Source organism: Sphaeramia orbicularis, chromosome 9 (genome assembly GCF_902148855.1).
Source record: "Sphaeramia orbicularis chromosome 9, fSphaOr1.1, whole genome shotgun sequence".
NCBI classification, from domain to species: domain Eukaryota; kingdom Metazoa; phylum Chordata; class Actinopteri; order Kurtiformes; family Apogonidae; genus Sphaeramia; species Sphaeramia orbicularis.
The window spans coordinates 25,921,261-25,949,044 of NC_043965.1; the positions used below are offsets into that span (position 1 = coordinate 25,921,261).

The following is a 27,784-nucleotide window of genomic DNA, read 5'->3' on the forward strand; positions in this document are numbered from 1 at the left end:
TCAGAATGAGATAAATGAGAGAAAATCAAACACGCTTATGTGTAAACACAATGACTGAAAATTAAGTAGTACCTTTATGGCCTCAAAGATGTTGACTCAGTGTAACCCACTGGCACTTGAGATGACGCATTAACCCCAGAGAGAAATCCCTGGAGTAACTTCCCAGAGTGTTCTGTGTTCAGTGTGGTTGAGTGCTGCCACCTAGCGAATAAAAATCAAAAATATCTACTCCCCCCAAAAAAACCCACAATTTCCTTAAATATTTCAGTTTATTTGAAAAGTTATATAATCAGTTCTAATAACATTAATGTGTGAAAATAGCAAATTAAAGGTGTCAAAATCAGGCACAATGTCCTTAATTTAACATATAACTCAATGAAAACTGTCTAGTTTCTTACTGTAGAGTTTTGACTTTAGTCATTAGTCAGCGTTAAGGCATAAACAGACTCCTTGGAGCACCCAGTGGGAGAGGTGTACCATGGTAAACAGGTCTGCCTCGAAAACCAACCCAACACCCATTGCATTCCTCCGTAAGGATGTAGTGTACACCGGTGTCCGCAGTGTATTCTGGGGTACAAAAAAAAAATATATAAAAAATATACAAATACAGAGAGACATTAGATTAAAATAACAAAATAATTGCATAAATCTATATTATTATTATTATTATTATTATTATTATCATTATTATTATTATTATTATTATTATTATTATTATTATTATTATCATCTATAGAGATATGAAGGTGGGGTATAATGCTTTCAGTCTGTACCTGTAACCGGAGGCGGCGTGCCTCTATAGGGATAATTTTAAGTATGGGTAGTTCAACAACCAGAACTTTCGGTTTACTCCTCACTATGCAGCCCTTCTCCACATCCCAGTCTGCACCCTCCAGATATAGGCCAGATACAAAGCAGCCTGCAAGGAAAAGAACTGTTCATCATCTTTTAAAACTTAACATTAATAATTCTGCAGTACAAATGATGGGTGTCATTTCATTACCCTGTCCAGGTCTGTCAGTGACGTCATCCTCACTGCGATACTGTGTCACCTGTGTGTAGAGTGTAGAAAGATCCAGAGGCCAACCATTTTTTCTGCATGCAGCTTGGACCAGGGCAGTCAGGTAGGACTCTGGGATATGGAGTCCTGATAGCCACATAACCTTTGGCTCTCCTTCATCAACCTAAGTCCATAAGATACAAACACCGGACACTAAAATGTACTGTCAATGCATCTGTCAACAATTCAAGATAATGTACTGAGCAGGTTTATGAGTGTTGACGTGTGTGTTTCCTCTCTCACCCAGGAGTGGTATTGCTCATAACGCTTCTTGAAATGACTCATCCAGTTGCCAAGAGACTTTAGAGTGTCAGGAGCCAGTTTCTTCCAAATAGCAGGGATGTAACCATTGAACAAAGCCCGAGCAACTTCATCCAACTCACTGCTCATACCTACTTCACCAGCCAAGGCCTATGTGAATTCACAATGCAAATGTAAAAACTGTGTAAAGCCCAAGGCCAAAATATCAATCTGTTATTCTAATTCCATTTGCTGTATCTTCTGTCTGTGGGTCTCACCCTCTGCAGCTCAGCCAGAGAGTGCTGCATGCGGAGAACTAGCTTGTTGAATCGTTCCAGTTCCTGAAGGAGCACCACTGATGTTGGGGAGATGTCTGTTCCAAATTTCTTGCGGATTACATCCAGGTCAAACAATTCAGGCAGCTTGCTTTGAATGTCCTGTGCCACCTGACCGATGTGCTCGTCCCTACTGATACTTCCACTGGATTCACCTAAAGCATCATAGTAAAAGTAAATATTATTTCAAGAGAGGTTCGTATGTATCTTTGGGAGTATTGTGCTTCAACAGTATCTCTTCATTAGAGCTGAAAACCCAAAATCAAAGGTTCAAAAATGAACAAATTTGGGATTTCTTTGGTAGCATTTGCCAATATTTTTTGCATGCAGACAATTAAAAGACATACCTGTCTGAGGCTGCAGGTCTATTAAATGTGTCCACATGTCTTTAGCAGCCTGTGTGTAGTATCCTATCTCTGCATTGGAGTGAAGACCCAGTACTTCTGGTGTGTTTGCAAGTGGCAAGGATTCAATCTCATCTGTGAGAGACAATGGCACACTCAAAGCCGTGAGTGGTGACAGAATTTTTTCTTTATGTAAAAGAAAGTCTACAGATAGCAAAGTAAAGACTGACCGACATATACTTTCTTGGGCCCATGTGAAGGTATTTTATAAATGACATCTTTGTTGCTGAAGAAGTTAAACTGCCGAAAGGTGTAAAAGAGGAAATCTCCAAGATACTCATCCATGTAGACAGTCAGGATCCTGCGGTCAAAGCTGTCGATGGCTCGCCCACCGTACATCACCTATATAAAAATACATGGACACTGTAAATGAGCAACACAAAGCACCCTTTTGTTAAATGAAAACATGCACTGTATATATCCCATGTCATAACACATGAAACCCTTCTAACCTCTCCAATAAGATATTTAAGACTCCCCCATGGAATATTACTGTCTCCTTGGTCGTGAGCTTTTGTCAGGTAGGTGTTCAGAATCTCCATGCACACCTGTTGAGTACAGTAACACAGTTTAATGAATTGAAAATTTACAATACAAATAAAAATCTTGGTCAATAAAAATTTCCAGTGGATTTTAAATGACACCTGTGACACTTACAAAAAAGTCTGACTCGTTGAAGTCATAGGGGACGTTCCAGCCAATTTTGCCATATTTACGTCGTTCCTGCACAACAGCATGGAAAAAAGCCAACACATATACTAGGCTGCAGAAGGCAGGGTGTGGGCACGTAGCCAAGGACTCGAGGGAGATTTTCGAGTACGTCGCTCTGATGTTCAGCTTGAGACCATTGGGAGGTTCTGTCACTACCTGCAGACAGCGTTAAAATACATTAAGGACAATGTCAGTGTAATACACTGAATTGTTGTTATATCCAGTCTTTAATGCTTACTTCAATAAAAAATAATCCAGCAATCCACAATATAAATCGGACATATTCAAGTGATTTTGTCCATTTTTGAATTCATCTCTGGACATTTATTTTGCAGGAAGAACACTCCTATGATAAAAAGGAATCGTGCCTCACCTTTAGAGATTTTTGCAGAATGCCAATGGGGAAGTCATCAATGGGGTTTGTGGTGATCCATAGGCGGAAGCTTGTCTGCGGCTTGGTGATCCTTTCTAAGGACTTCTCCAGTTCCTTCAGCCACTTTACAAGCAGGTGGCAGTTCTGCAACATCAACCACTGACCACGGGACACTGCTTTGTCCAGCAACTGCAGGGCCACCTTTATCACAGATACAGGAAACAGGATTATCCCTGGCTCTTTACAGTCATTTCACTTGATCACACATAAAGCTTTATAACTGTGAAATGGGGAATGTTTATAGTACCTTCTCTTGACCTTGGCCCATAGCAAGGAATGTGAACTTGTCTCTGAAGCCTGATCTCTCTGCTAGTTTCATGATGTCACTGGCTGGGTCAGAGCCAGGGCTCAGTATGAAAACAATAGGGGAGAATGGTGTGCTCTGTTCATAAATTGCATCAAAGTTGATCACAGGAGGCTGAACGTATCTGAAAAGAGACACAACGTATTCACATAACTATGTTAAACATGGATCACGGAACATTCAAGGATAATAACAATTACACAATTTATGCGATATCCTCAAATGCACTAGCACAGTGAAAACAGCCTCACTTCTCTCCCATGGTCACAGCAACGTAGTCAGTTACAGCTCTGTAGACCCTATCGACACGGAAGCAGCGTAGCAAAAGCAACTTCTGAAAAGCTGACAAGTTCTCCTCATATTTCATGGGGAATGAAGCTTGTTCTGGTCCATCCAGGTCATACCACTAAGGAAAAAGAGTACATTAAAAGTTAAATTCTCAATCAGTCAAGTGAAATGACCTAATTGTTTGGAATCACTGTGGTTACTTACAGACTTCCACTCATCACAATTCTTCTCCACATCATCAGGCAGAGAACCAAACTGGTCAGGAAAGAGCTCTGATAGTTTCACTATGTCCTCCCAGCCCTGGTCTGGAAGCCAGTCACACAGCTTTTTACGATTGCTCTTTTCCAAGGACAGATTGCCTTTACACATTACATGGAAAAATAAGAACAATTTGTACAAAAATTTCACACATACTTGGGCAATCTTGTGTTTATTGCAATCTACTTTTTTTTTTTTTTTTTACGATATAAATAAGTTTTAATTCAACGTTTCACCTTTAATAAAGAACTCCAGCTCCTCTTGAGGTGCTCTCCCTTCTGCTTGTTCAATCTTGATGGTCATGTTAAAGGAGTAGAGCAGCTTGTGTCTTTCAAATAGCCCTAGGAATACGTAATTTGGTTTATAAAACTGTGCAGAGGAATTATAATCACATAGTACTTGATCCTAAGATACTAATCATTTTCCACCTGTTCCCACTGATCTTACCTGTGCATCCATAGTTATAGACATTGTACGTCAAAGTGTGCATGATGTTCTTCAGTCTTACAGCCAGAGCAGGGTCAGGCATTGATTTACGTAGTGAAAAGTCAAACACTTCCAGATAGGAGGCAAGAGAGTACTGGTACATGCTGTTCACCAAAGCCATTTCTGTCAGTACAAAGAACAGGATGGCACCACGCTTAGCAGCAGGTCGGTATCCATCTCTGAGCTTATCAATGTCAACCGATGTCTTCTCAGCCAGCTTTAGTTTCTCAAATACCTGATGAGGAAATCATTACAAGAAATAATAATAAGAAAATGATGAAGAAGAAACAAACTTTAAATAAAGGAGTAAAGTTCAAATGCTTTTAAGTGTACTCTAGTTCCAACCGTCTCACCTCACTGGCTTTGGACTTTGTTTTCTCCAGTGTGTAGATCAGCTCTGTGTTGTCTAACATGTTTCCAGTAGATGTGGCTAGTTCTCTGAGCAGAGAGTCCCCAAGGTTCTTCAACAGTTTCTTATTCTCACTTGTCTCTTGGATCAAATATTCACGCTGCTCCTCCAGTTCTTTCTTCTCAAAGCCCATGATAACACTCAATAGCTGGTCTTCCAGGCCCTTAAGGGTCACTACAAACAGTATTGATACAATAAATAAGCACACATAGACAAAAACGTTTTGGAGTGCAATATAAAAATCACAAAAACTGTAAGTACCTCCAAAAAAAATTGCAATATAAAAATCACAAAAACTGTAAGTACCTCCAAAAAAAATTGCAATATAAAAATCACAAAAACTGTAAGTACCTCCAAAAAAAACCCTTACCAGTATAGTTAATGACCATGGCTTTTCCAAAAACAGATGGGGAATACTTAGGGTTGGACAGTCTGGTATTGAGATACAATTTGAAATTAGGATCATAGTCCACCTCCTTGTCACCGAGCATGATGACCTGCCTGCCCTCTGCTCCTTTTACATTCTTCTCCAACACACTGTCAATCACAGGGTCAATATATTCATCCACATCTTGGAAAAGGAATGGGTAGCCAAATTTAATGGCCATCTCTAGCTGCTTCAGGAAGTCTGGATCATTAAAGGATGAGATCTGTTGAAAAAAGGAGGATCCTACTGTCAAGATCACATGTTGTGACTCTGAAATGTCATTCAGGTTCTTGTGAGCAGTAAAAATATATAATGTGAGTATAAGCACACGTATGTTTACCTTGAGATGGTTGTTTTCCTCCTTCTTCTTAATCCAGTTGAGGGCTTGTTGTTGAGGGTCAATACACATGGGGAAACGGCTGCCTCTGGTTGTTAGAATTCCATTCTGCACTGATAGCTCATCTGGAGGCAAGCCTTCTGAGCCCCACCTGTCACACAAGGTTTATGTTGAAACAAAAGTTTATCCTCCTGTCTTTCCTACTAAAATCTGATCTTTTACTCAAGACAACTGTTGAAGGAGCATGTTTCCCAGTTCATATTTACCATACATATACTTTATGTATTCCACATAACACATTCTCACTTACCTGCTGATTTCCACTTCATCAGTTAGGATGGTTTCCACCTTAAATGGCTGGCTTAAGGGGATGCCTCTCTCTTGTACGTCCTTAACCCATAACTGGTATACCATTTCATTCCTGAAGCTCCAGCTAAAGGCGCCCTCATAACTCAGAAAAGCAGCAGAGATCAGACAGTCACCCAGCAGACGCACACGTCGTTGTTTCATCTCCTCCAAATCTTGTGTCCACCTGAAAGTTTGAAAAGTTAAATGGAAGGAAGGATATTGAGAAAATATGAAAATGAAGGAGAAAAGGAAATCAAAAAATGTTTGAAAAAGCAGCTCTTCAACGGGCTTGTGAGTGATGTGACACTTTGGTATTTTGTGCCTTTTAACCTCACCGCTTGTTCTCAGAGCTAAGGCCAGAGATGAGTTTGTCAGCAGCTATCAGTCTCCTCTCCATGAGCTCAGCCTCCTCCTCTAGCAGCTGTTTGTCTGTGATAGCTGCTTGGTACTTCTCTCTAAGTGCCTCCAGCTCTGTCTGGATCTCACTCAGCTCACTCTGAATGCGCTCCAGCTCCTGCTTACTGTGAAAGAAGTTCTTCTCCAGACGTGCTACCTAAGATTATGTGGGATGCAACTGTTATATTGTACCCCCTTTTATAAGTATGATGCAGTGGTATTTGCAGACTTTTTACCTGTTCTCTTTTGGGTTTTATTTCCCTGGCCACATCACAGTAACCCATAATTGCATCAACAAACTTGAGCATTCCCGAGCCAGCCTTACTGATGGCTTGCATCTCCTCAAAGGTAGTTTGAAGGTTCTTTAGGAAACCTAGCCAAAGCAATTAGAGAGAAAAGAAAACTGTAGCATATTTGGCAAATACAAATGGAACATTATAATCAAAATAGGTATTACTGTTATTAGCGCTGTTAATGTTGAGGGTTCCATTGATTGTGAAACATACCTTTGACAGTCCGGACCTGGCTGTTAGCTATGGAATCACAGTCCATATCCATCAATGAGCGCAGGAAGTTAGCCTCTGACATCATCCCCTTAGCTGCTTGCCAGCTGACCTCCTTGTAGCCACGTAGCACCAGGATGCACTCACAGACCACTTGGACTTGCTTGGGAGGCTTGGCAAAGGATCTGTACAATGGTGAAGCAGTAAGGCAGACAGAGAGACAAACAAACAGATGGTTTAAAAATTAAACAGCACATTTGTCTGAAACAGAACCGCACAGTTTTTTAAGTGATGATTTGTTATAAATTTAGTAAAGTACAATAATATTAAACAAACTACTGCTATATCAATCAAATCATTATTAGCTTTTTCAACAAGAAACAGAAAACAATGTTCCACAACAGACATGGAGCTTACCGGATCTCTGTAACATCAGATTTTTCCAGGTCTTGAAGTGCATGGCGGGCTGCCTCTAATGCTGGAAGAGCCTCAGCTAGAGAATGTTCAGCTTCTTTCTTCTGAACGGCTATTACTTTGTTTTGCTCTTCAATTTCTTTGGCTTTACTTTCTGCTAGGGTCTTTTTCTCCTCAGCTAAAAGGAAAAGTCATGATTTGGTATTTTAAATAATGTGTGGTAAGATTTGTATGTCTACAATATATTTGTATTCTAAAACCGTGGGTAAAAAATTCCAGGTACTACTGACCAACAGTGGTGTTTGTAGAAATCTCCTCGAGCAGAGCTGTGCAGGCTGTGGACTTTTCTGCTAGGACTACCTTTTGCTCTGCTAGTTTGACATTTAACTCAGCCAACTGTTCACTGGCCTCTTTCAGCTTATCCAATCCCCCCTCTAGACGCTTGCACTGAGCTGGAACAGTAGGAGACACATTACAACGTTAACCATACTCAACACACTCCAACTCTGTCCACAGATGCACTTATTTTATCATGTTCCCTCTTCTCACCCAAAATGTATTGGTCCTTTTCTTCCAAGAGGTTACAATAGGTATTTATGAAGTCCAAGTAGTTCTTTGGAGTAACATAATTACAACGTCTAAGTTTCTGCTGGAATAGCTTACTGTACTCTCCAACAGAGCTATGAACCATGCATACATGAGCTATTACTTCTGCAGAGTGTGCCTCAGGAATCATTGGACTCTCACCTGTGGAAATAAACAGCATGTTGAAAATTACTTTAGCTTTTACAAGACAGCTGACAGCAAGGATGTAGACAGGAAACTCCCTAAGATAGGGATCCAAAGTTGGAAACTGTGGCATGTACTATAAGGAGGGGCTATGAAATTCCAGTTGTGGGTCTCATCAAAGTCAAGCCCCAGAATGGTTGTCAAGCTACATTTTTTCTATACCATATATGGATGTCAATATAAATATATATTTAACCACAAACCAAGGAAAGACTGAGCCACTGCAAGTAGTGCCTGTGGCGGCCATGGCAGGAACCAGTCTATTACTGTGTTGTTCATCAGTCCTGAGAAAAAAATGTACACAATTAGCAAAAAAAAAGTCCTAAATTATAGTAAGAGAAGTCTGCATTATTTTATATTTTATTTTACCTGGGAAGTTCCTACAGCGTGTCCTCAGGGTGTCACCCACAGGAGACATACCCAAGACAATGTGTAAATTATTGGCACTTTTGTTGACAAAGTACTGCCATACACTCTCTTTAGAAGGACCTGCCCCCGTTTTGAGCGCCTCGTCACGAAGCTGGTTGAGAACTGACTCCTTCTCGTCATCCGGGAACAAAGCAGGAACAATTCCTATACATCACACATATACACAGAGAGATCATCATGCAACTGTTGTTTGATTGAATATAGAGATAAAGTCAGGATAGGAGTGATATTTAACCTGATGTGAGCATGTTATTAATGAGCTCCAAGAATCCTTCCTCAGCAACATGTGCATCAGTGAATAGAAACACTGTCTTCTTATTTTCAATTCCTAGCTTCAAGTACAGTGTTTTTAGATCTTCACGTAAATTTGACTCACTATATCCTCTGCTTAGTGTTATCTCAAAAACCTGGGAAAAGAAGAGTCCATTATTACATGATGGATATGTATCATTAAATCATGATATTTTAAAGTATACGAGGATATTTTCTGAACTGTAGATCCCCCAAAGAGATCATTCAAATCCATTCATTCATTGAAACCACAGCTATACTGAGCAACACATACAAAAACCAAGATGCACAAATGGCACTTTGATTTCAGTATGTAGCAATGAATACAGTTGTACTCATTGAGAAACATCGCACTCCCATTATTGTTCTTGTGTTTTACAACCTCACAGCCGGCAGTGAAGGCAGCTAGCTTGGTGAGGGATTGCTTTCCAGAGCCTCCCACACCAACAAGCAGTGCATGTCCACGATCAATGCGAATGATGCGATGCACCCGAGTCAGATGTTCTAATGCATCATCAAAAAGTACTAAGTTCATCCTTGACTTGCTTTCATTGTATTCTTCAAGAATTTCCTGTAGAACACAAAGAGTGCTTTTTGACTATCATTTGAAGACAGACTGAATATTCTAACAAAAGCTTGTAGTTACATTATTATAGTATTCTGTAGGTTCCCTGCAGAGCTTCTACAACACCTGAAACAAGGCTTTTGATGCATCATAGTCTTGTATGTCCTCGTAGACTCTTGGTTCAGTGTCACTGAGGGCTGTCCTGTAGTCTCCAAAAAGAATCGGGTCCCTCATGATGGTCTCTAGGTCTGACTTGAAATGCTCATCAATCAGATTTTTTATATGACCTTGGACCTAATGAGAAACAGCATTACAAGATTATCACTTTTTGATTTTAAAGCAAGATTCATAATTCTAGATAGACGGGTAATTTGTAGTACATGTTGATTGATAAAATTAACTATTACCAAAGCTTTGTCAGTTTCATCAATCAATCTGTCATGGAATATTCTCAGGCACTCATTTCTCCAGACACGCACAAACTGGGTAACAGTCAAAAACCTGTTCAAAGAAAATCAGGAGATGTTTAGACACACCAACATTTAATGAAGTGTGTTATCTACTAATTAAGTTCATAAGTTTCAGCTAACCTTTCAGGACTGGTGAGGGTTAGTCCATTGTAGACTCTTGATAGGTCCCTCAGGTTGAAGATGTAGTGAAACTTTGAGGGAGTGGGTGGGAGATCTTTGATGATATTACTGTATAGCCCCAGCGTGCAGGAGGTGACTTGGTCGCAAACCTTTTGAAGGACATCCTCAAATGTCTAAAAAAAATGGTATTATTAAAGTGGATTGTGAGGGAAGTGAATTACTGAGCTGGATTTGCATAAAATAAAATGCTACTCACCTTCATATGACCTTTGAGAATAGAACCATAGATCAGGTGAAGGGACTCCACAGCAGGGAAGGGGATACTGAAGACACTGAAGAGTGAGACGAAGCGGGGATCCACCTCATTCCTTCCCCCTCCTGCTTTTCCCATAGCAGCAACAAAGCCAAGATCCTTTAGGGTTTTGTAGTTAAGCTCTTTCCCTCTGTCATATATGCCACCTCGATCCAGTAGGAGCTTCAGTAATGCAATAGGTTGCTGTGTGCCATAGCTATCCACCTGGATAAGTATATAATACATTATGTAAGACATAAGCCCAGTAAATGGTAAAACAAAGTTAATTGAGCATTTGGAGGCAGAACCTTCGGCATATTCATGTCATCCATAAAGACAATCAGTCTCTTCCCCATCGGAGGCCCATATGTCTCTTTGGTCCTCTTCTCAACGTTGGCCTCCAGATTCCGCTGAAGGTCCATTGATGTTGTTCTAGATGAGAAGTTTATGGTCAGGGTAATCTAGAAACAGAAAGAGAATACATTTAAAAGACAACTTGGACACAACTAGAAACAAGTGGTCCCAGGCACAACAAACCCCATCTCCCGCACGTATTGTAGCTTATTTTGGCATCTATCCAGGTGATGTCATCATGTCTATACATGTGGTCATGTCCACATACAGTATCAATTGCCTCTATATACTGTATGTGCCAAGTTTAAAGTAAATTGAAACAAAATTGATGTTTTTATAGATGTGAAATTTCCCCCATTATAAGTAAATGGGGAAAGAAAGATTTTAAAAATTAATAAAAAATTTTAACGTTGACCTACTTTTCCCAAAATGTAACGACATCTATTCTGGGTCACTGGCAATCTATAAACCCAATCTGGTATGAATTCAACCAATAGTTTTGCTGCTAGAGTGTTAACAAACAAACAAACAAACCGAACCAAACACAATACCCCTTGCCTCCCGTTTGAGGGGCGGGGTAATAATTTACTCAACCACACTTAGACAGTAAACTCACTTTTGTGTCAGCATCAAGGTTCTTAAGGAAATTGTGAATGGTTGCAGTCTTTGAAGTGCCTGACTCTCCAACCAGAAGCACCGGCCTCTTTATCTTCACCTTCTGCTCCAGGATCCAGCTTGTTCTGGCAGTGTCGATTGTTGGTACTAGAGCAAGACATAGCAAGGTAGGTATATTTATGTATTTAAGATCACAACACAATGTTGCCCAAAGTGCTGATTAATAAATTCAAGTATATTAAAATAAATTAAAATTAAGTGATTCAAAAAGTAAAAACAGAAGTATGTAGCCATAAAGAAATAAAAGGAGTTAAAACTAGAAAAACAGAAATAGTGAGGAAAAATAATAGTTTGAGAAGGCAAAGACTTTCAATTCATATACACCATTCAATGTATATTGAATTTTTGTTGTCCCTTAACAGTTCAAAGAACTGACCAATACCTAGAATATCTGCAAACTTCATTTCAGGGTTGTGGATATATTTGGACACCAGTGAGCTCCAAGGAATCCACTTCTCCTGTGTTCCTTCAAAATGGAAGTCATACAGCGTTGGCAGGTAAACTGCATGAAGGCAGAGATAATGTTTAAAACAATACAACCAAAAAGCTGACTGAATATTCATTTCTACTCTCTAATAACTCTGACATATTAAAACTAATCTACAAACTTAAATATTAATCATAAGAGTCATCAGATGAGGGCATATCTTGCTGAACCAACAAAACTGAAACGTGGTGCTTGTTACAGATACAGCTTAGTTAAATTGACTTGGGAGTCGAATAGTTTCAGAAAATGTAACCTTCAATCAGTCAGCATCATATAGAAAAAACTGAATTTACATGGCAGCTGAAACTAAATGACAGCAAACAGACAAGATCCAAAAGGTACAAATCCAACACACAACTGATAAATTACAGCAAGTCTGCTAGAAGAAATACTGAATGGTTTTCTAGTCCTGCTCCAGAAACAAAATGATGCCAAATAACATGACTGACAACATGGATGAATGACAGAGCAAACAGCAAGGACCCACTTCAGCACATAACTGAAATAATGTAACATATTTGGTGGAAACATATTGTTTAACAGTTACACTCCAGAAACAAAATGATGACAGACAGACAGCTGGACAGAGAAACAGACATGCTGATTGCTATATCCCCCTGCAGTATGCACCAGGTGACAAAAACTAACTAGGGTATATTTAACACGCTATATGCATACTACTGATAATGGCAGAATCACACAGGTTTTCTGTTTTTGTTTTTTTTTACCTGGAATCTCACCAGGTCCAGCCAAAGATTTTTCGTCATGCACTGTGTTTAAGAAGGACAGCTTTTTAATGAACTCATCAAACTTGAGCCTATCCTTGTCCAGCAGTGTGGCCCCTAATGAACAGTACAAGGCTTCCAGGAAATAACATTCCACAACATTAGCACGGTTGCTCTCATTGTCCAGCAGGGCATCCAACATCAAGCACAGCTGAGTGACCTGAATAAAACAGTAACACAGAATTAATCCAACATGACATGAGAATAAGTATTTATTTATGAACTGATATATTCTAGGATAGATTATATTTGCCTACCATATTCAGATCTGTTTGAGGGACTATAGTCTTGAGTTTCTGGTCCTGTTTGCCATCAACAATACCATCCACAATCATGTCAATGGAGCTGTGCACATATTTCTCAAACAGTTTGTTCAACACTTCTTGATCCTACAACAACATGAAAAAGAGAAGGCTGAATTATTATTAATATTACTACAAGTGATTTCAATTATTGCATTGTCTTTGTCAAGGTCAATTCTCATACCCTGACAGGTTTATCGATCACCCATCTCTGCCAGTATGGAGTGTATCGCAGGTTTTTGGGGTCAACAAAAACCATCCCACAACGAGAAACAGTAGCAGGGGAAGCATACTGCAGGTCTCCCACCTGCAACATATGATGAAGTTTCACTAAAAGTTGCTCAGCAGAAAAGTCAAATAAAATAGAAGAAATAATATTCATATTAGACTTGATTTTGAAAAAACCTCAAACAACAGGGCACAGTGGTTCTGTAAACGGATCCGTTCTCCATTGGCTAGAGTAAGGAGCTTGTTGTCATCCATCACTGAGTTCATATTCTCAACCCACAGAGCATCCACATCGCCATCAAACAGGATGTACCTGTGAGTTAAAATTCAGGACTTTATGTTGTATTTCAAAGCTTTGTGAAAGCTTACTAGGTCTTCTGTATTTATTTATTTCATTATTTTTTACCTCCGCTCTTTTTTGTCAGTGGGCTTGTTGATATCACGAAAAATGTTGGATAAGATCCCATCTGTCCAGTCTCGTGTGTCAGGGTCCAGAACACCATACAGTTCAATGACACTCATAGCTTTGGGGTTCAGAGGATACATCTTTGTTTGTAACCCCATTCTGTTGATGACATAAAATAACACTATTAGAGTCTGTACCAGATGTTCAGTGTAGTGGCATGAAACTCAATATGGCATAAACAAATACTTACTTGGTCTGAGCTTGACATAAGGTACTGATTACAACTGACTTTCCTCCACCTGTTGGTCCCACCACCATAGTTGTGTGCCTGGTCATCATGGTCTCATACATTTGCACAACTTTATCTACCTAAAAATCAATAACAGTGAATCAGTTCTTCCCTCTAAAATATCATTTTATCACACTTTATCACACAAGTCTGAATGTAGTAGACTGGAAGCTAAGACCCTGTTGGGACACCTGGTTAGGTAAAATGACATGTTTGTTCTCTTGCAGGATGAGTTCAACAGCATCATTAAAGTCAGGATAGCGGACACGTGGACAATCTAGCCCTGGGAACAGGTCTGAAATCAACCCAAGGAACAGAGGCACGTCCTCAAACACAAACTTTGGCAGGTTCATGTCCCTGAGGGCACGCATCAGCACCACATCCTGTAGAAAGGGGAAGAGACAAAACAGTAAACAGGTGAGGAAGAGCACAAATTTAATTTAAATGATTCTGTCTCTGTGACCACTGCTCTGTTAATGTTAACATTTTCATTTTGCATAGTGGTCTACAGATGTTAAGCATTTTATTTTTGAGATTTGCATAGTTCCATAAGTATTCCATTTCATCATACTGATGGGGAAAAAAAGGTAATTTCATCATCAGATCAAGATAAATGTATTTTGTGTTGTTTTATATATATTTTTTTTTTACTTCATTGAGATCTGGCGAGCCTCTCTTCAGCTCTCCTGCCATCACGAGTACAGACTTTAGAGCCCTCAGCCCAAAGTCATAATGCGACTGTTTGGAGAGTTGCTCACGAGCAAGCTTATAGAGTACTGTCATCTTCTTGGCCAGAAGCTGAATTAAAGAAGAGTGGGGAAACAAAATCTTGAATACATAACTGTCATGTTAAGGAAATTTGTGAGCCTACATGAAAATTGAGAACATTAATAATGTTTAGTTTGCACTCATGTCTCACCTTCGCCATGAGGAAGCCCTCAGAGAAAAGCATAATCTCACAGATCTGCTGCAGGTCAGGCACTATAACCACCACAGGCCTGAAAAGGGCTTTGACTGACTCTGGCAGCTCTGTGCGTCCTGCATAACCCGGGTTCATAGTGATGAAAATCCCCATTCGGTCATCCAGGCTGATCTCCTGGCCTTCAAACTAATGAGAATAATTAGAAAGTGACAATTAGTAAGACTAATAGTCAATCACAGTCTTAATGTCTGCTTTTGGCTAATAAGTAAGATTTGATTATATTTATTGACTTTTTTTTTTTTTTTTTATAATTTTGATACATTTAGTCATTTCTCCATTCCTAGAGTCCACATACCCTAAACCTTTTAAGGTGCAGAATGAGAGCATTACGGATTGTCTGGATTTGGGAAGAGATAACTGAGAGCACTGAGGCATCGATCCGGTTGAACTCATCAAAGCAGCCCCAGGCTCCACACTGGGCAAGACCAGAAAGGATCTTCCCTACAGCCTGCAGAGAAACAGAAGAGCGAAACAAGCAAAAAGGGTTAAATCTGAAGACAGACTAAATTCAGTGTCAAACAAACATTCTGGTCCTTTTGCTGCAAGCACCTTCCACGAGAATATTTGCCAGATCATTACAGACTTTGCATGTTATTAAGGCAGTGGAGGTTTATATATATACACATATACATATATATATATATATATATATATATATATATATATATATATATATATATATATATATATATATATATATATATATATATAGATAGATAGATAGATAGATAGATAGATAGATAGATAGATAGACAGACAGACAGACAGACAGATAGATAGATAGATAGATAGATAGATATAGATAGATAGATATATACGTGTGTGTGTGTGTGTGTGTGTGTGTGTGTGTGTGTGTGTATATATATATATATATATATATATATATATAAATATATATATATACATATACACACGCACACACACTGGAAAGAAAATAACAAAAGAATTATTTGTACTGTAAAAAATGTGCGAGGAATTAAGATAATACTAACTTCTTTGACAGCATGCAATAATGTATTACGTGTGAAATTTAATGTCTGTTTTTTGTTTATATTAAGAAACTGTAGAATAAAAATGAAACACAGATGTTAGATATTTTAAGTAGAGGTTAGTCTTGCAAATGTAGGTTTCTCACCATGTAGTCCATGCCCTCACCACAGTTTGTAACCACACAGAGTAGGCCCAAAGCCTTGGCCAGATCTTTAGTGGATTCTGTTTTTCCTGTACCAGCCGGTCCTGCAGGGGCTCCACCCAAATACATCGAAAGGGCCTACATAACAACATCATTCCCACACTCACATCTGTCATGTTACTGACATAAGTTTACAGATGAATTAAGAAGGGTCTGTTTAGGTATACTTTAAAAAGCTGCTCAGACCTGTGTGAGGGTGAGGTAGATTCTGTCTGTCAGTGGGGTTATGACCAATCGACCGTTCAACCCCATGTATTCATAGCCATAAGAGAAAGAGGCACTGCACTGATGCACAAACAGATCATCGTGTTGCCGAACCCAGTAGAATCTCAGTTGGCTTTCCCATTCAAATTCTCGAGCATCCATTATACTGAAACAGAATTGAGATAATTCATCCACTGACATTTGAGTTACAATGTCTCCTGCAATGAAACTGGGTAATAGAAGGTGCTAAATTGAAAAAAAGTAGAATGGTAAAGATCACCTCTTAAATACAAAGCTGTCTACAATGTCCCTTGCATGGACATCAATGATAAGGACAGTGTTGATCTTTCGTCTGTCATTCTTCTTCATAGGTTGTGTGATGCGTGTGACCAGTTCATCAATCTGCTGGTGCATTTTCTTTGCGTAGTTCTTTAGTGCGTGCTTTTCTCCTTTCTTCACATTTTGAAAAACATCCTCTACCTCCCAGGTCCACCATACTTGATTAGCAGCCAGAACCACCATCCCCTGGTAAAGCAACATCCAATCCACCCTGAGAAATATGGAAATGTCAAGTGTATTGTGGTTCAGTTTTATGATAAGCCAAGACAAAAAACTGACATATGTAGAATTTAGACAAACCTGCTCCTGTCCTCACAGTAGTGAAAGATTGCTTCCTTGGTGATGAGTCTATTTGTTCTCCTCATTTCCAACAGGACTCCAGTCATCCATTCCTCCACTCGGCCTTCTACTGGGACAGGCTTCTTGAACTCCATCACTTCACCCTCTGCAGAAACCATGGCTCCAACTATGGTCTCCCCATTGCTTTCCACATCAAACCTCAGAGATGCTATGTTATCATACATCTTGTAGGACGAGGAGAAGAGAGAGAGATCAAGAGCAATGTTTTCATACAATACATCTGTTGTTTCACAAACACTCACATGCATTTACTCTCACTCCGAAGTAGACTGATACCTTGATCATATGCTCCTGGACACAAGCAGGGTCACTACTCCCCAAAATGCTTAGCAGTTCATCATCAGAAATGAAGAAGAAGCGAGGAAAAGCATTGCGTTTGGAGTCCAAGTAATCATTGAGACTTTTTTGACATCTCTCGAGACCATCACTGAGGGCCTGCAAATCTGTTAGCCGGTCAGGAACAAGGCAACCCCGCTTAATGTTTGGGTCCTTCACTGCATCATTCATTATCTATGCAGATACGCAAAGAGATAATATCATCAATAGATGTCCTGTAATGTAACAATATTTGTTATCAGGGTAAAATATTCATGACACTAACTCCTTTGAACTTTTTATCAATGTCATCAAACTTCCTTGCTTCTTCAGGTAATTGTGAACGTATATCTCCTCCAATGAAAATGCTTTCCAGGTACATCCATTTTCGCTGCACCAGCAGCCATACCTGTACAAAAAAACAAAACAAAATGTTTTTTCAAAAGATATTGAATAGGTCAGATAAAGTGTGATGGAAGATTTTGTTGTCCTAACCTCAATGGTTTCACTAATATGGGACAAATCTTTTTCCCATTGTTGTATAGTTCCCAGAAATGGTCCAACAAAACGACTTCCTGCCATACTCTGTAAGTTCATGGCATCATTGTCGACATTCAACAGGATCTCATCCACTGAGCCCAAGATAGAACCACGTTCCTGGGTGCCTTTAAAATAAGGCTGCACACTGAAATTCATGTTTTCCCAGGTCTCTACTACATCTTTTACTCCCTGGAGACATATACAACACATGTATGAATAATGTTTCCCCTGCATAATATATCTGTATATCTGCATTTCATCACTTGTTTATAATTTGAAAGGTAAACAGAAAATAAATAGAATGAACAAGCTCATAAAAAGGCAGCTTGCCTTCTCAATACTGAGCTCTTTTACTGCAGAGGTGACAATGTCACCTATGACATCAGTGTATTTGTGGAGCTCCATAGCAAACATGTTTTCCAGCGTGAAACTTTCAGGGTTCATCTCAAAGCTTGTGCCTGTCCTGTCCATCAGTTCCTTCCAGTGTCTGTAAACCAAAATATTAAACTTTTTTTTTTATCTAAAGTGGTTAAAAGAAGTCCACCAATTATACTGGATTATATACATTATATTACAATACTGGATATTATACATTTAACATTTCATTCATATTAATGCCATTGTAATGTTTAATTGATTCTTGTGAGGTTCTTGTGAGCAGACTAACCTCTCCCTTAGTGCCTCATTTTTCAGGTCCAACAGAAGGGGCAGTGACTCTCTGAACTCCTTCAGCCTTCCATCCAGAAAGAAGGACACAGGCAGCGCCCGCACATCTTTGGGCAGCTGCCTCAGGTTCTTGATAAAACTTTCAATGCCCTCCTGTAGTAACTGGATGTTTAAATCCACCCAAAGTGTTGTAGACCACTCTTCCTTTGCTTTCTGTAAAAAAAATGAACAAAAATGCATGAAATACTTAAACTACATGTTTGAGATGTCCTACCACGCAATTTCATTCATTCATTTGCTACAGTAATGATGCCAAGTGTTTAAAGTCACAGCCAGCCAGTCACTATGTCCCACCTGTTGAGCTTTATACAGATCATAAATCTGTCTCAGGCCCTTCATATCCTTCTGTATACTAATAATCTCCTGGTACACAGTGACTGGTAGGTCAAGCAGCTTCTCAGCATTAGTTAACTCCTGTCGTGCTGCCACCGTCTTTGCTAGGTCTGCCTCATATGTTTCCATAATGGTCAGTCCTGAAAAGAAGAAAATGGTGAGAGCAATCTTACATAGTAAATCTTCCATATTCTATATATTTCTTATATATTACATATATTTCTGTTCTCTTGCCATTAAAGACACCATATGAGTATACTAGAACCTTTCTCCAAATTGTCTCCCACAGCTCCAGGACCATGCATGTTGAAGCTTTCAGCAAAAATTGTTAAATCCTGCTGAAACTCTGCAATTTTCTCCTGGGTAATCTGAGTACAATTGGGGCAGAATATGGAGTAGAAGTGATTATCTTTTCAAAGTAAAAACATTTTTCCGTATTTTAAAGAATGGATGCCTTACCACAACAAAAGATTTCTTGACGTGTGTTAGACTACGATCGACTTGTCTGGCTTCTGTAAATAAGTCCCTCCACATCTGATCAATATTAGCCACCAGCTCCAGTTCATCTTCTCCAACCTGCATGGGAAACAATGTCATGTCCTCGAAAGAAAACAAGTTACAATTAAGCACATTTCCGCACAGAACTGCAGTACCTCTATTTTGTACATGGCCATTGTTCTATATCGTTCTTTGATATCAAGGAACCTCATCTCAACATCCAGAGACATGTCCCTGATGTGTGAGATTGTGCCAAGGACAGATTTAAGGTCTTCAAAAGTGTCAGGACTCTGCCTCAGCTTTTCAGTGAGATGCTGTTATATAAGATAAGAATCATAAGAAAGAAGTAAAAGAAATACATTTTTGCAAAGTAGTACGCAGACAATGCAGCATGCTCAGTACCTTGAGTTCATCTCTCAAACTGAAGAGGTCATCTTTGGCAGACTTGTTGAAGAAGCTACCTAATGAACTTATCCAAGACTCAGCAGTCTCCTGCACTGTCTGTGCTAAAGACTCCAGGTTTAGATAGATGCTGTGCTCATTCTTAAACAGAGGCTCAAGCAATGCCTCCTGAACAATACGAGCAAGGAACTGCAGCTTATCATCATACAGGACACATGGTGGTTTTTTTGCAGCAAACTTTTCATGGACAATGGTTTTATTCTTTTCCCAAAGAGGCCGATAGTGTTTCCAGTGGTTAAGGCACCGCTCCACAGAGTGGAGCAGCTGCTGGATGTTTTGAGACACAGCCATGGCGCTCTCATTTATCTGTGGATGCTGGCATACATCAGTGTAGAAGCTAAATGTCACCACCTCATCTTCTCCACCCACATGTTGTGAAGGGCATTCATTGCAGGAACCATGCATCCATCGCACAAAATGCTGAAACAAACATAAGAGCAAATCAAGTCATTCTGTTGTTAGATGACACATAAGTAATATTTCAGTAATGCAGTGCTACAGGAGAGATGATTCTACCTTTGTGCTCTCTACACAGTCTCTGACACACTGCATTATTAACTTGTAAATCTCATTCCGCTGAGGTTGCATCACAATTTTGGGGGCAGACAGGATGGCATAAATTTGGAAGAGAGGAGTGTTTCCCATCAGTGTAGTATTGAAGGCTTGAATATTCCTGAATGTGAAAGTCAACAAGATATGTAAACAGTTTGTATTGCACATCAGAGTCAGAACACCTACTACTGAAGCATTATTAGTTAAAGAATGCTAATAATTTACAAAATGATACCATTACCTCAGCACCATCTTTATAAGTGAGTCTAGGATCTTACGCTCCCAGTACATATAGTATTCTGCCATACACCTGGCTTTACCGGTGCTGGTTCCCAGGATCAAATGTTCAGTTTTAGTGATCAGAGGTCCAATGTCAGCATACTTCCTTGTGAGCAAATTCAGCATCTTGGTTCTCTCTTGCTCAATACTTTCACAAAACTGCTTGACACCTTGGACAAAAAGCATGATGTTAACAAGAATAAGAATGGGATTTTTACAGATTATTATAGAAGTAAAAATTAGCATCTATTAGTCCTACCTGGTGGGTCATTTACTTTATCTGGGACTGAAAATTTCAATAGATTGGCTGTCACAATGGTTTGCAACTTGGAGTCAATATCTTTTTCATTCTTCAGAATCTGATTGACAACTGCCTCAAACTTAGACACAGCTTGGAGACCTCTATTGTTGAAATCAGCGATACCTTAAATTCAACAGGATATTCACGAGAATTTACATGTAAAAAATAAAACTGTTGAATGCACATGATCTTCAGAAAACTGCAGCTTCTGTGTCTAGCATACCCAAAGAATTCCAGTTGACTCTTTTACACCCAAACTCCAAGTCTGCTTGGACAGCTTTGATGTGATCAACCAGCATAATGACCTTTGCATCAGTCAGACTGTCCATCACAGAGTGGTATCGGTTGACAAGGCTGTGTAGTTCATCAAGATACCTAACACCAGGTTTGAAACAGGACAGGCCACTCATTAATTTATCTGCAGTTAACTGAAAATGTAGTCTTTATATAGATATTGATGAGAATCATTACCTAATGAATTTGCTTTCTTGTAGAGCAACATTCTTGGCCAGATCTGGCACAGAGTAGCTCAGTGACGAAAGATTGTTTGTCTCAGATATTATTTCCTTGATCTCTGGAGCAAAGTTGACAATATATTGCACATTTCTCCGCAAACTGATTTCAGCAGCTGGGACAACCTTTAAATGGCAAAAAATCCAAACAAATGCAAAGAAGCAGAGAAAATGAGAATAACTGTCTTCCGTTGTAGAATACTGAGTCAGAGTTTTAACTAACTAAAAAGGTGAATGATACGTACTCTGTCTCCCTGGACTTTGTTTTGACTGGTACTCGCTACCAGCAGCTGTTTTTTCATAAACAAAGGCAAGTTGCACTCTGTCTCAGCCCTCCAGCATTCATATTTCTTCATCTCATAGTCTCTGAGCTTCACTGACATTTGCCTGTACTTGTCCTTGGCCTGAGCAGAATGAAGCAAATCTCATTTTAAATAATATTTTAAACACTAAATATATACAGACCTAAACAACTGTGTGAATATGAAATGACTTACTGTTTTGCCCATTTCACTCTCCATCATCTCTGTCACTTTCAGGAAGGCAAGAATGGGTTTTTTGATGCGGTGGGAAAGAGATTGGGCCCATTTAATGGCTCCTGCCACAGGGGGTTCGTTCTTATTTAGAGGTGGTTTGTCCTTATTGACCTCAAAGATTACATTTATGATGTCGACCTACAACAAAAACAATGCATTAATGGTAAATGCAATAAATAATACCAGAGGTAACTAACATATATTTTACTATGTTTGCATTCTGTTTTATAATGTCATTTATTTAGATTTTGGCCACATACATGCATGGAGTAATTACTCCTGAAATGACTTCTGGTTTCAGTCTAATAATATATAATGTGATTACACTTCATACTGGACTGAAAAATCAAATATCAACCAGAATTCGTCTTTGAAAAGTACCTCTTTGCAATACTGTGCCAAGATGTCATTGAACTTTCTCATCAAATGGTTGTTGATGGCTTCTCTGGAGCGGATGTGCTTGAATTTTAGGAGCATATCAAATGCAGCCGCTGAAGAGCGAAGTGTCTTGAATGACTGGTCAATGAAGTTTATGGACTCTCCTTCAATAGCCTGAGGACACATGCGTTTAAGCTGAATTAACTTGATAACTAAGGCACACATTTAACACATAATGAGGAAAAGGGGACAAAAACAGAAGAGTTTTGGGTAACACAGACCATTTTGTTGGTGCAAACTGCCTACCTCTTTGTTTCAGGGGTGTGGAGTAGATTGTGTTGCTCAACTTAATTACTGTCAGGCGCTTCCAAACCTTAAACTTACCTGAACTGTAGTATTGAAGTCTTGCATTATCGTTTTCCAGTTGCTCATTTTAGAGATGCAGAAGGGATCAAAACTGATCTCTTCAATTGGCAAGACCAGGCTGTCTACTCTGCACAGCACTTCATCTATGCGTTTTGGGTCACCAGTCACACTTTTTAGCTCTGGGCCAAAGATGGTGTAAAGCTCCTCTAAAATCTGCACAACACAAAACCAGGGGAACTCTGAAAATCTGAGCTTCCGTTAATGTTAGCATATTCGGTTATTTGTTGTGATGATGAAAATGATGATTCTTCGTCTTCTTCTTCTTCTTAATATTATTATTATTATCATCATTGTAGTAGTAGTAGTAGTAGTAGAAGTAGTATTTAAAGCATGCACACTAACCTGTAATATATTGTAAAGGTCTTGACAAACCGAAGCCATGTAATCAGTCCGCTCAAACAGTTTCTTGCGGTCAAATTCCCAGCGTCCAACTCTGCCTGATTCTTCAATGTCAGCGCGTACCTCAAAATAGGATGACTTCCATTGGTCCAGTACCTGCTTAGCATCATGAACCTTTGATTTGGCCACCTCTCTCTGATCTCTATCAATGCACAGCACATTATACCAAGTTAAACTGTTACAAAACATTTTTAAGAAAGACTGAAAACAGCTACTGAACAGTACAACACTAACAAGATAAGACACATCTCAATGCAGCTGTAAACTGAAATCTACATACTTGAACAGTGTGTGGACGTCAATAACTACAGCCACACGTTCACACAGTTGCCAGGCAATACGCTCCATTAGAGGGACCATACGCTCATTTGTGTTATAGTGGCAAGAGATAATCCACACCATTTGCAGGCTGCTCATCAGAGGAGGAATGGTTTCCAGCATGATATCAAAATTTACTCCTGTTGCCAAATTCTACAAGAGACAATGGAACATTTCAGGGAATTTAGAATTGTACAACAAATCCCTGCAGATGTGATTTTGTAAGGCAAATCCCTGTACTGCAGCTGAGTGCAGAAGTTTACAAGCAGTTTTCTGTTAAAGGAGAGTAAGGTCTAAGGAGTTATGTAGGGATTTTAGAGATTTTAGGGAAATGTAAGGTTTATTAAGCATGTGAGAGTATGAAAAAGATGTAATTCACCATGAAGTGTCTTTCCAGGGTACCAAGGAAGCGAGAATTATCCTCTGATTCCACTCTGTATTTTGTAAGTTCAGCCAGTGTTCCTTCCAGGACCTGAATAATGCCTGCATCAGATTTGGTCATCACCTCCAAGATCTTCTTTACCACAGGTTTTTTAAATGGCTCACTCAGAGCACTCAGAACAGATGTACGCTCTCGCCAAAAAACTATCTCAGCCATAGGCCCTGGTGCCTGGACAAATTAGAAAATAAAAAGGTTAATATTGATTTATCACTATCGGTGTATGTGTCATGCTTATGCTTGGTAATTAACTTTTGAATCAAACATATTCATTTACACAGAAACATTTACACTTAACCAGTTTAACCAAATTACATTGTGCAATTCAGTAGCAACAATACATGTGAAGGCTGCACTTAACATCAAGTACACTGACTGATACCTGAAATGAAATCCAAAGTATAAGGAGAAGCACAAACCTGTGGCTTCTTCTTCATTTGTTCTTCAAGAACAACAGTAATTTGAGTCTGCCAGTTCATTACACACTGCTCCAGAAGTTCTAACACCTCTGGATCAGCAAGCAGGACATTCACATCAGGCTTCAGGTCTAGATCAGGGATGTGGAGCCTGATCTCATCTGCAGAACAAAGACTGATTTTTAGATTACACTACTTATATCAAACATTCTGTGTTAACTAAGTATTTGGGAAAAAAATAATAATAATAATAATAATAATGAACAATGTTTATCAATAAGATGTCTGAATGTTGTTTTGACAGATATGTATGTAGGCATGTCAGGTACGTTTGATGGGAAGGTGACAGGCAGAGTTTATTTTAGATTCACATTGTACATTAATGTTAAAAAGCAACTGAAACTCTAAGAGCCCACACAAGAGAGAATGAAACTGGACCAAAACTAACTGCACTTCAATGTAAACAGTTCAGAACTTACAGTGTTCATTTTATTGATTATTTCACTGAGTTTATCACTGGAGTAGGTTACTGTGTGAATCAAAAGATTCAAGGAATCTACTGTAGATGATATTTGTAATGTGTAATGTAGTGTGTAATGGACAACGGTTCAAGTCTAAGGTGAACATTGTGATCTCTGACCCCTCAGAAGACAACACATGAGGAACTATCATTCATCTAGTGCAGGTGTACTGAACACAGGATTACTGTGGAGAAATTTTGTCAAACTCCAGAATACAAAGTACAACTAAAAATGCCATTTGTGAATGTGAGGAATGGATGTATATTTACAAATGAATGTGACCTGACAAAACATGGATTATGCTGTATTCATTCTGTCTACAATAAAATTCAAATCAAAGAAAATTTTAACGTCACCGCATAATTTTTTCATTTAAATTCTCCATTTCTTATAAAATGCAATAATTATAGTGTCAATTATACAAAAACATACTATACACTTTCATATATATGTACATCTGTGTTTTAGACATTTTAACATTGTTTGACAATGACAAATTCTGATAGCTTCCTTGAATTTTCACATTTTTGAAAAAGTGTAGTGTTTTGTGTATTAATAAAGCAAACCTTGAAATTGTAGTTGTTGATAAGTTCTGTTCATAAATCCCAAAAATTTGTGCAACCTGTTGAGTAGCTCATCACGGATCACATATTGCTGACTAGTATTCAGTGGTTGCACCTTTCCAGGTTCTCCACTAGTCTCCTGAGATGGCACTTCTCTGGTACGAGCACCTCCATCAATATTCTGCATTTGCTGGATTGTAATAAAGGGTGTATATATCTGGAGAAAGACAAACCATACATAACTATATTTTTCCTGTATTAGTCCAATTAGAAAATAAAATTTTAAAGAGATCTTGATATTGAGCATTCTAATTTCAGTCATTTTAGTAGTATTGCTTCTCAGTGTATTGGCTGACTGTTGTGTTGTTACTGTATGTTTTAAACATACATGAGCAAGTTTGGTCTGCAGCATAAGAAGGGTGTGCCCATTTGACAGGTGAAAGTTAAACTGCCTTGACATCATCTTATTGGCTTCTTTCATGTCCGGTGGTTCGACAACAGTTTCTGTAAGATAAACAATAATGTTGTGGTTAAAGCTTTTATATGAACCTGCTTTGACTGTGATGCTCCATTGTCATCTCACCCTTTGTACGCCTCATAAAGTAGAGAACAGGAGATTTTACGAAGCTCTCTGGCACTTTGTTCACTTCTACATGAAGCTCGACATGATAGACAAGTTGTGCTTCAGTTTTCTGAAAAAATAAAAAACAGAATCAAGGTTAACTGTTATATCTCTCTGTGCATCAGTGACACATGAAAAAGTTTTCCAGGTACAATTCAGAGGACTGAAGTGAGGATCCATCTCACATAAATAGGGGTTGGTTCATTTCTCTCATCTGACTCTGAGGTTATGTCGTCTCCACTTTTGGTTTCCTCAACATCTTCACTGTCTGTGTTGCCTGAATTAAAAAAAAAAAAAAAAAAAAAAAAAAAATGGTTGAAGCTCTTCGTATGTTCTGATGGACTATTCACATTATACAATCTAACTAGATGTAGACATGCACTGAGCTACCTGTGGCCTAGCAATATTAACTTACCCAGAGGAATTTTGATCTCTATTTCTTCCTCTCTAACACCTTTGAAAAACATGAGACACGACGGGAAGTCTTCCTCAGATACGACATTCAAGAAGCGGATAATTTTCCTTTCTTCTTCTCCATCTCCTTTCTTGAGCAGCTCATCAAAACAGTCTAGATGTTGTTGCCGTAAATTGAACCCGGTGCAGACACGCTGTCGGATCCACTCCACCCGTAAATCGTCGTGGACCATATTTTCTAAACACCACTGGCTTTTGCTGGTATTCAAAAAGAACAGAACATTTCTTACCGTTTCAAAATGTCGTAGTCTTTAAACTTATCTTACATTGTCTTGGACTTAACTGTCAAAAACACCTAACGCTAACTTTACTGACGATCACCAGCAACCCTGTTAGCGTTGCTATGACAACCGTTAACACTGGGCAAAATTTCCCAGAGTCATGATTGAAAGGCAAACGTTTCATTATTACAGTTCTAATTATTAACTTATATGAAATGAAAAATCAACAAATAGGTTTATTTAATTTACAAATTTAATGAACCAGAAATGTAAAAATAGATGAGGAAAAGTTTAAAGCCACAAATACATCTTTTTCACAGAATACAATTCTTCTTCTAGGACTGTGACAAGTCAAAATCTCTGCTGTGACTGTATATATATATATATATATATATATATATATATATATATATATATATATATATATATATATATATATATATATATATATATATATGAATGAAAGTATGCTTTCAAAAATAATTCTGCCCTACAATGCACACTACAGTTTTAATACATAAGACTGTGCATGTGTACATTCAACTTAAATAGCATCAAAATAAGGCAACTTTACAAACTTCAGTTTTCCAGGAACACAAATTTGTACACAATGGGAAATTCTGTTGTTTTAAAAAGCTTAAAACAATAATATTTTATTAGAAACATCACATTTGAGAATCATCGATACAAGAGGAGACGTGTTGTGACATTTGTTCTGGCTGCAGGTCAGCACAAATGTCATTCAGAAAACAGAAGTTGGTCACTAATACTAATCTCCATTTTACACCCTTGTTCTTGTGCTGTTGAATTGGTGAAGAAATCTGTAACATGGGTGTCAGAATTCAAATACAGTTTGTCTCCAGATACATAAAGAGTGAACACAATGTCTGGCTAAACCAAAGAGGTATCAGACATATCAAAAGTTATCTCATGATAACCGTCTTGTCATCTTGGCTCCCAACCACCAGAAAAGAGTCAAGAAAATATTGATTTTTTTTCTATTAATAGAAGTATACACTGAGGCAACTGTGAATTTATTAA

At 38.7% G+C, this 27,784-nt stretch overlaps 1 protein-coding gene across 1 annotated transcript; it reads right to left on the reverse strand.

The window, feature by feature from the left end:
- Nucleotides 1–239: 239 nt before the first annotated feature.
- dnah10 (dynein axonemal heavy chain 10) lies at nt 240–26,859 on the reverse strand. The gene is made up of 78 exons (XM_030142901.1): nt 26,464–26,859; nt 26,234–26,325; nt 26,010–26,118; nt 25,815–25,930; nt 25,430–25,643; nt 24,346–24,503; nt 23,867–24,097; nt 23,450–23,640; nt 23,113–23,311; nt 22,729–22,923; nt 22,348–22,518; nt 21,928–22,104; nt 21,708–21,834; nt 21,390–21,546; nt 21,142–21,293; nt 20,877–21,041; nt 20,580–20,787; nt 20,303–20,459; nt 19,727–20,206; nt 19,480–19,638; nt 19,286–19,402; nt 19,092–19,194; nt 18,788–18,966; nt 18,435–18,646; nt 18,094–18,254; nt 17,723–17,952; nt 17,514–17,636; nt 17,189–17,422; nt 16,853–17,076; nt 16,494–16,763; nt 16,196–16,379; nt 15,953–16,087; nt 15,113–15,265; nt 14,755–14,943; nt 14,487–14,633; nt 14,027–14,218; nt 13,797–13,915; nt 13,547–13,705; nt 13,318–13,453; nt 13,097–13,219; nt 12,868–12,999; nt 12,554–12,770; nt 11,721–11,840; nt 11,280–11,425; nt 10,618–10,770; nt 10,274–10,534; nt 10,018–10,190; nt 9,835–9,928; nt 9,554–9,721; nt 9,245–9,433; nt 8,807–8,978; nt 8,512–8,715; nt 8,346–8,426; nt 7,903–8,100; nt 7,644–7,805; nt 7,357–7,531; nt 6,943–7,124; nt 6,673–6,809; nt 6,376–6,593; nt 6,003–6,224; nt 5,696–5,843; nt 5,299–5,578; nt 4,873–5,102; nt 4,481–4,754; nt 4,270–4,374; nt 3,980–4,134; nt 3,739–3,893; nt 3,431–3,611; nt 3,124–3,324; nt 2,697–2,906; nt 2,492–2,587; nt 2,210–2,381; nt 1,983–2,114; nt 1,579–1,790; nt 1,304–1,471; nt 1,004–1,184; nt 774–919; nt 240–567 (listed from the first exon to the last, which is right to left on the reverse strand). The coding sequence occupies exons 1-78, from the start codon at nt 26,693–26,695 to the stop codon at nt 421–423; spliced, it is 13,677 nt and encodes a 4,558-aa protein (XP_029998761.1). The 5' UTR covers nt 26,696–26,859; the 3' UTR covers nt 240–420.
- Nucleotides 26,860–27,784: the final 925 nt, after the last annotated feature.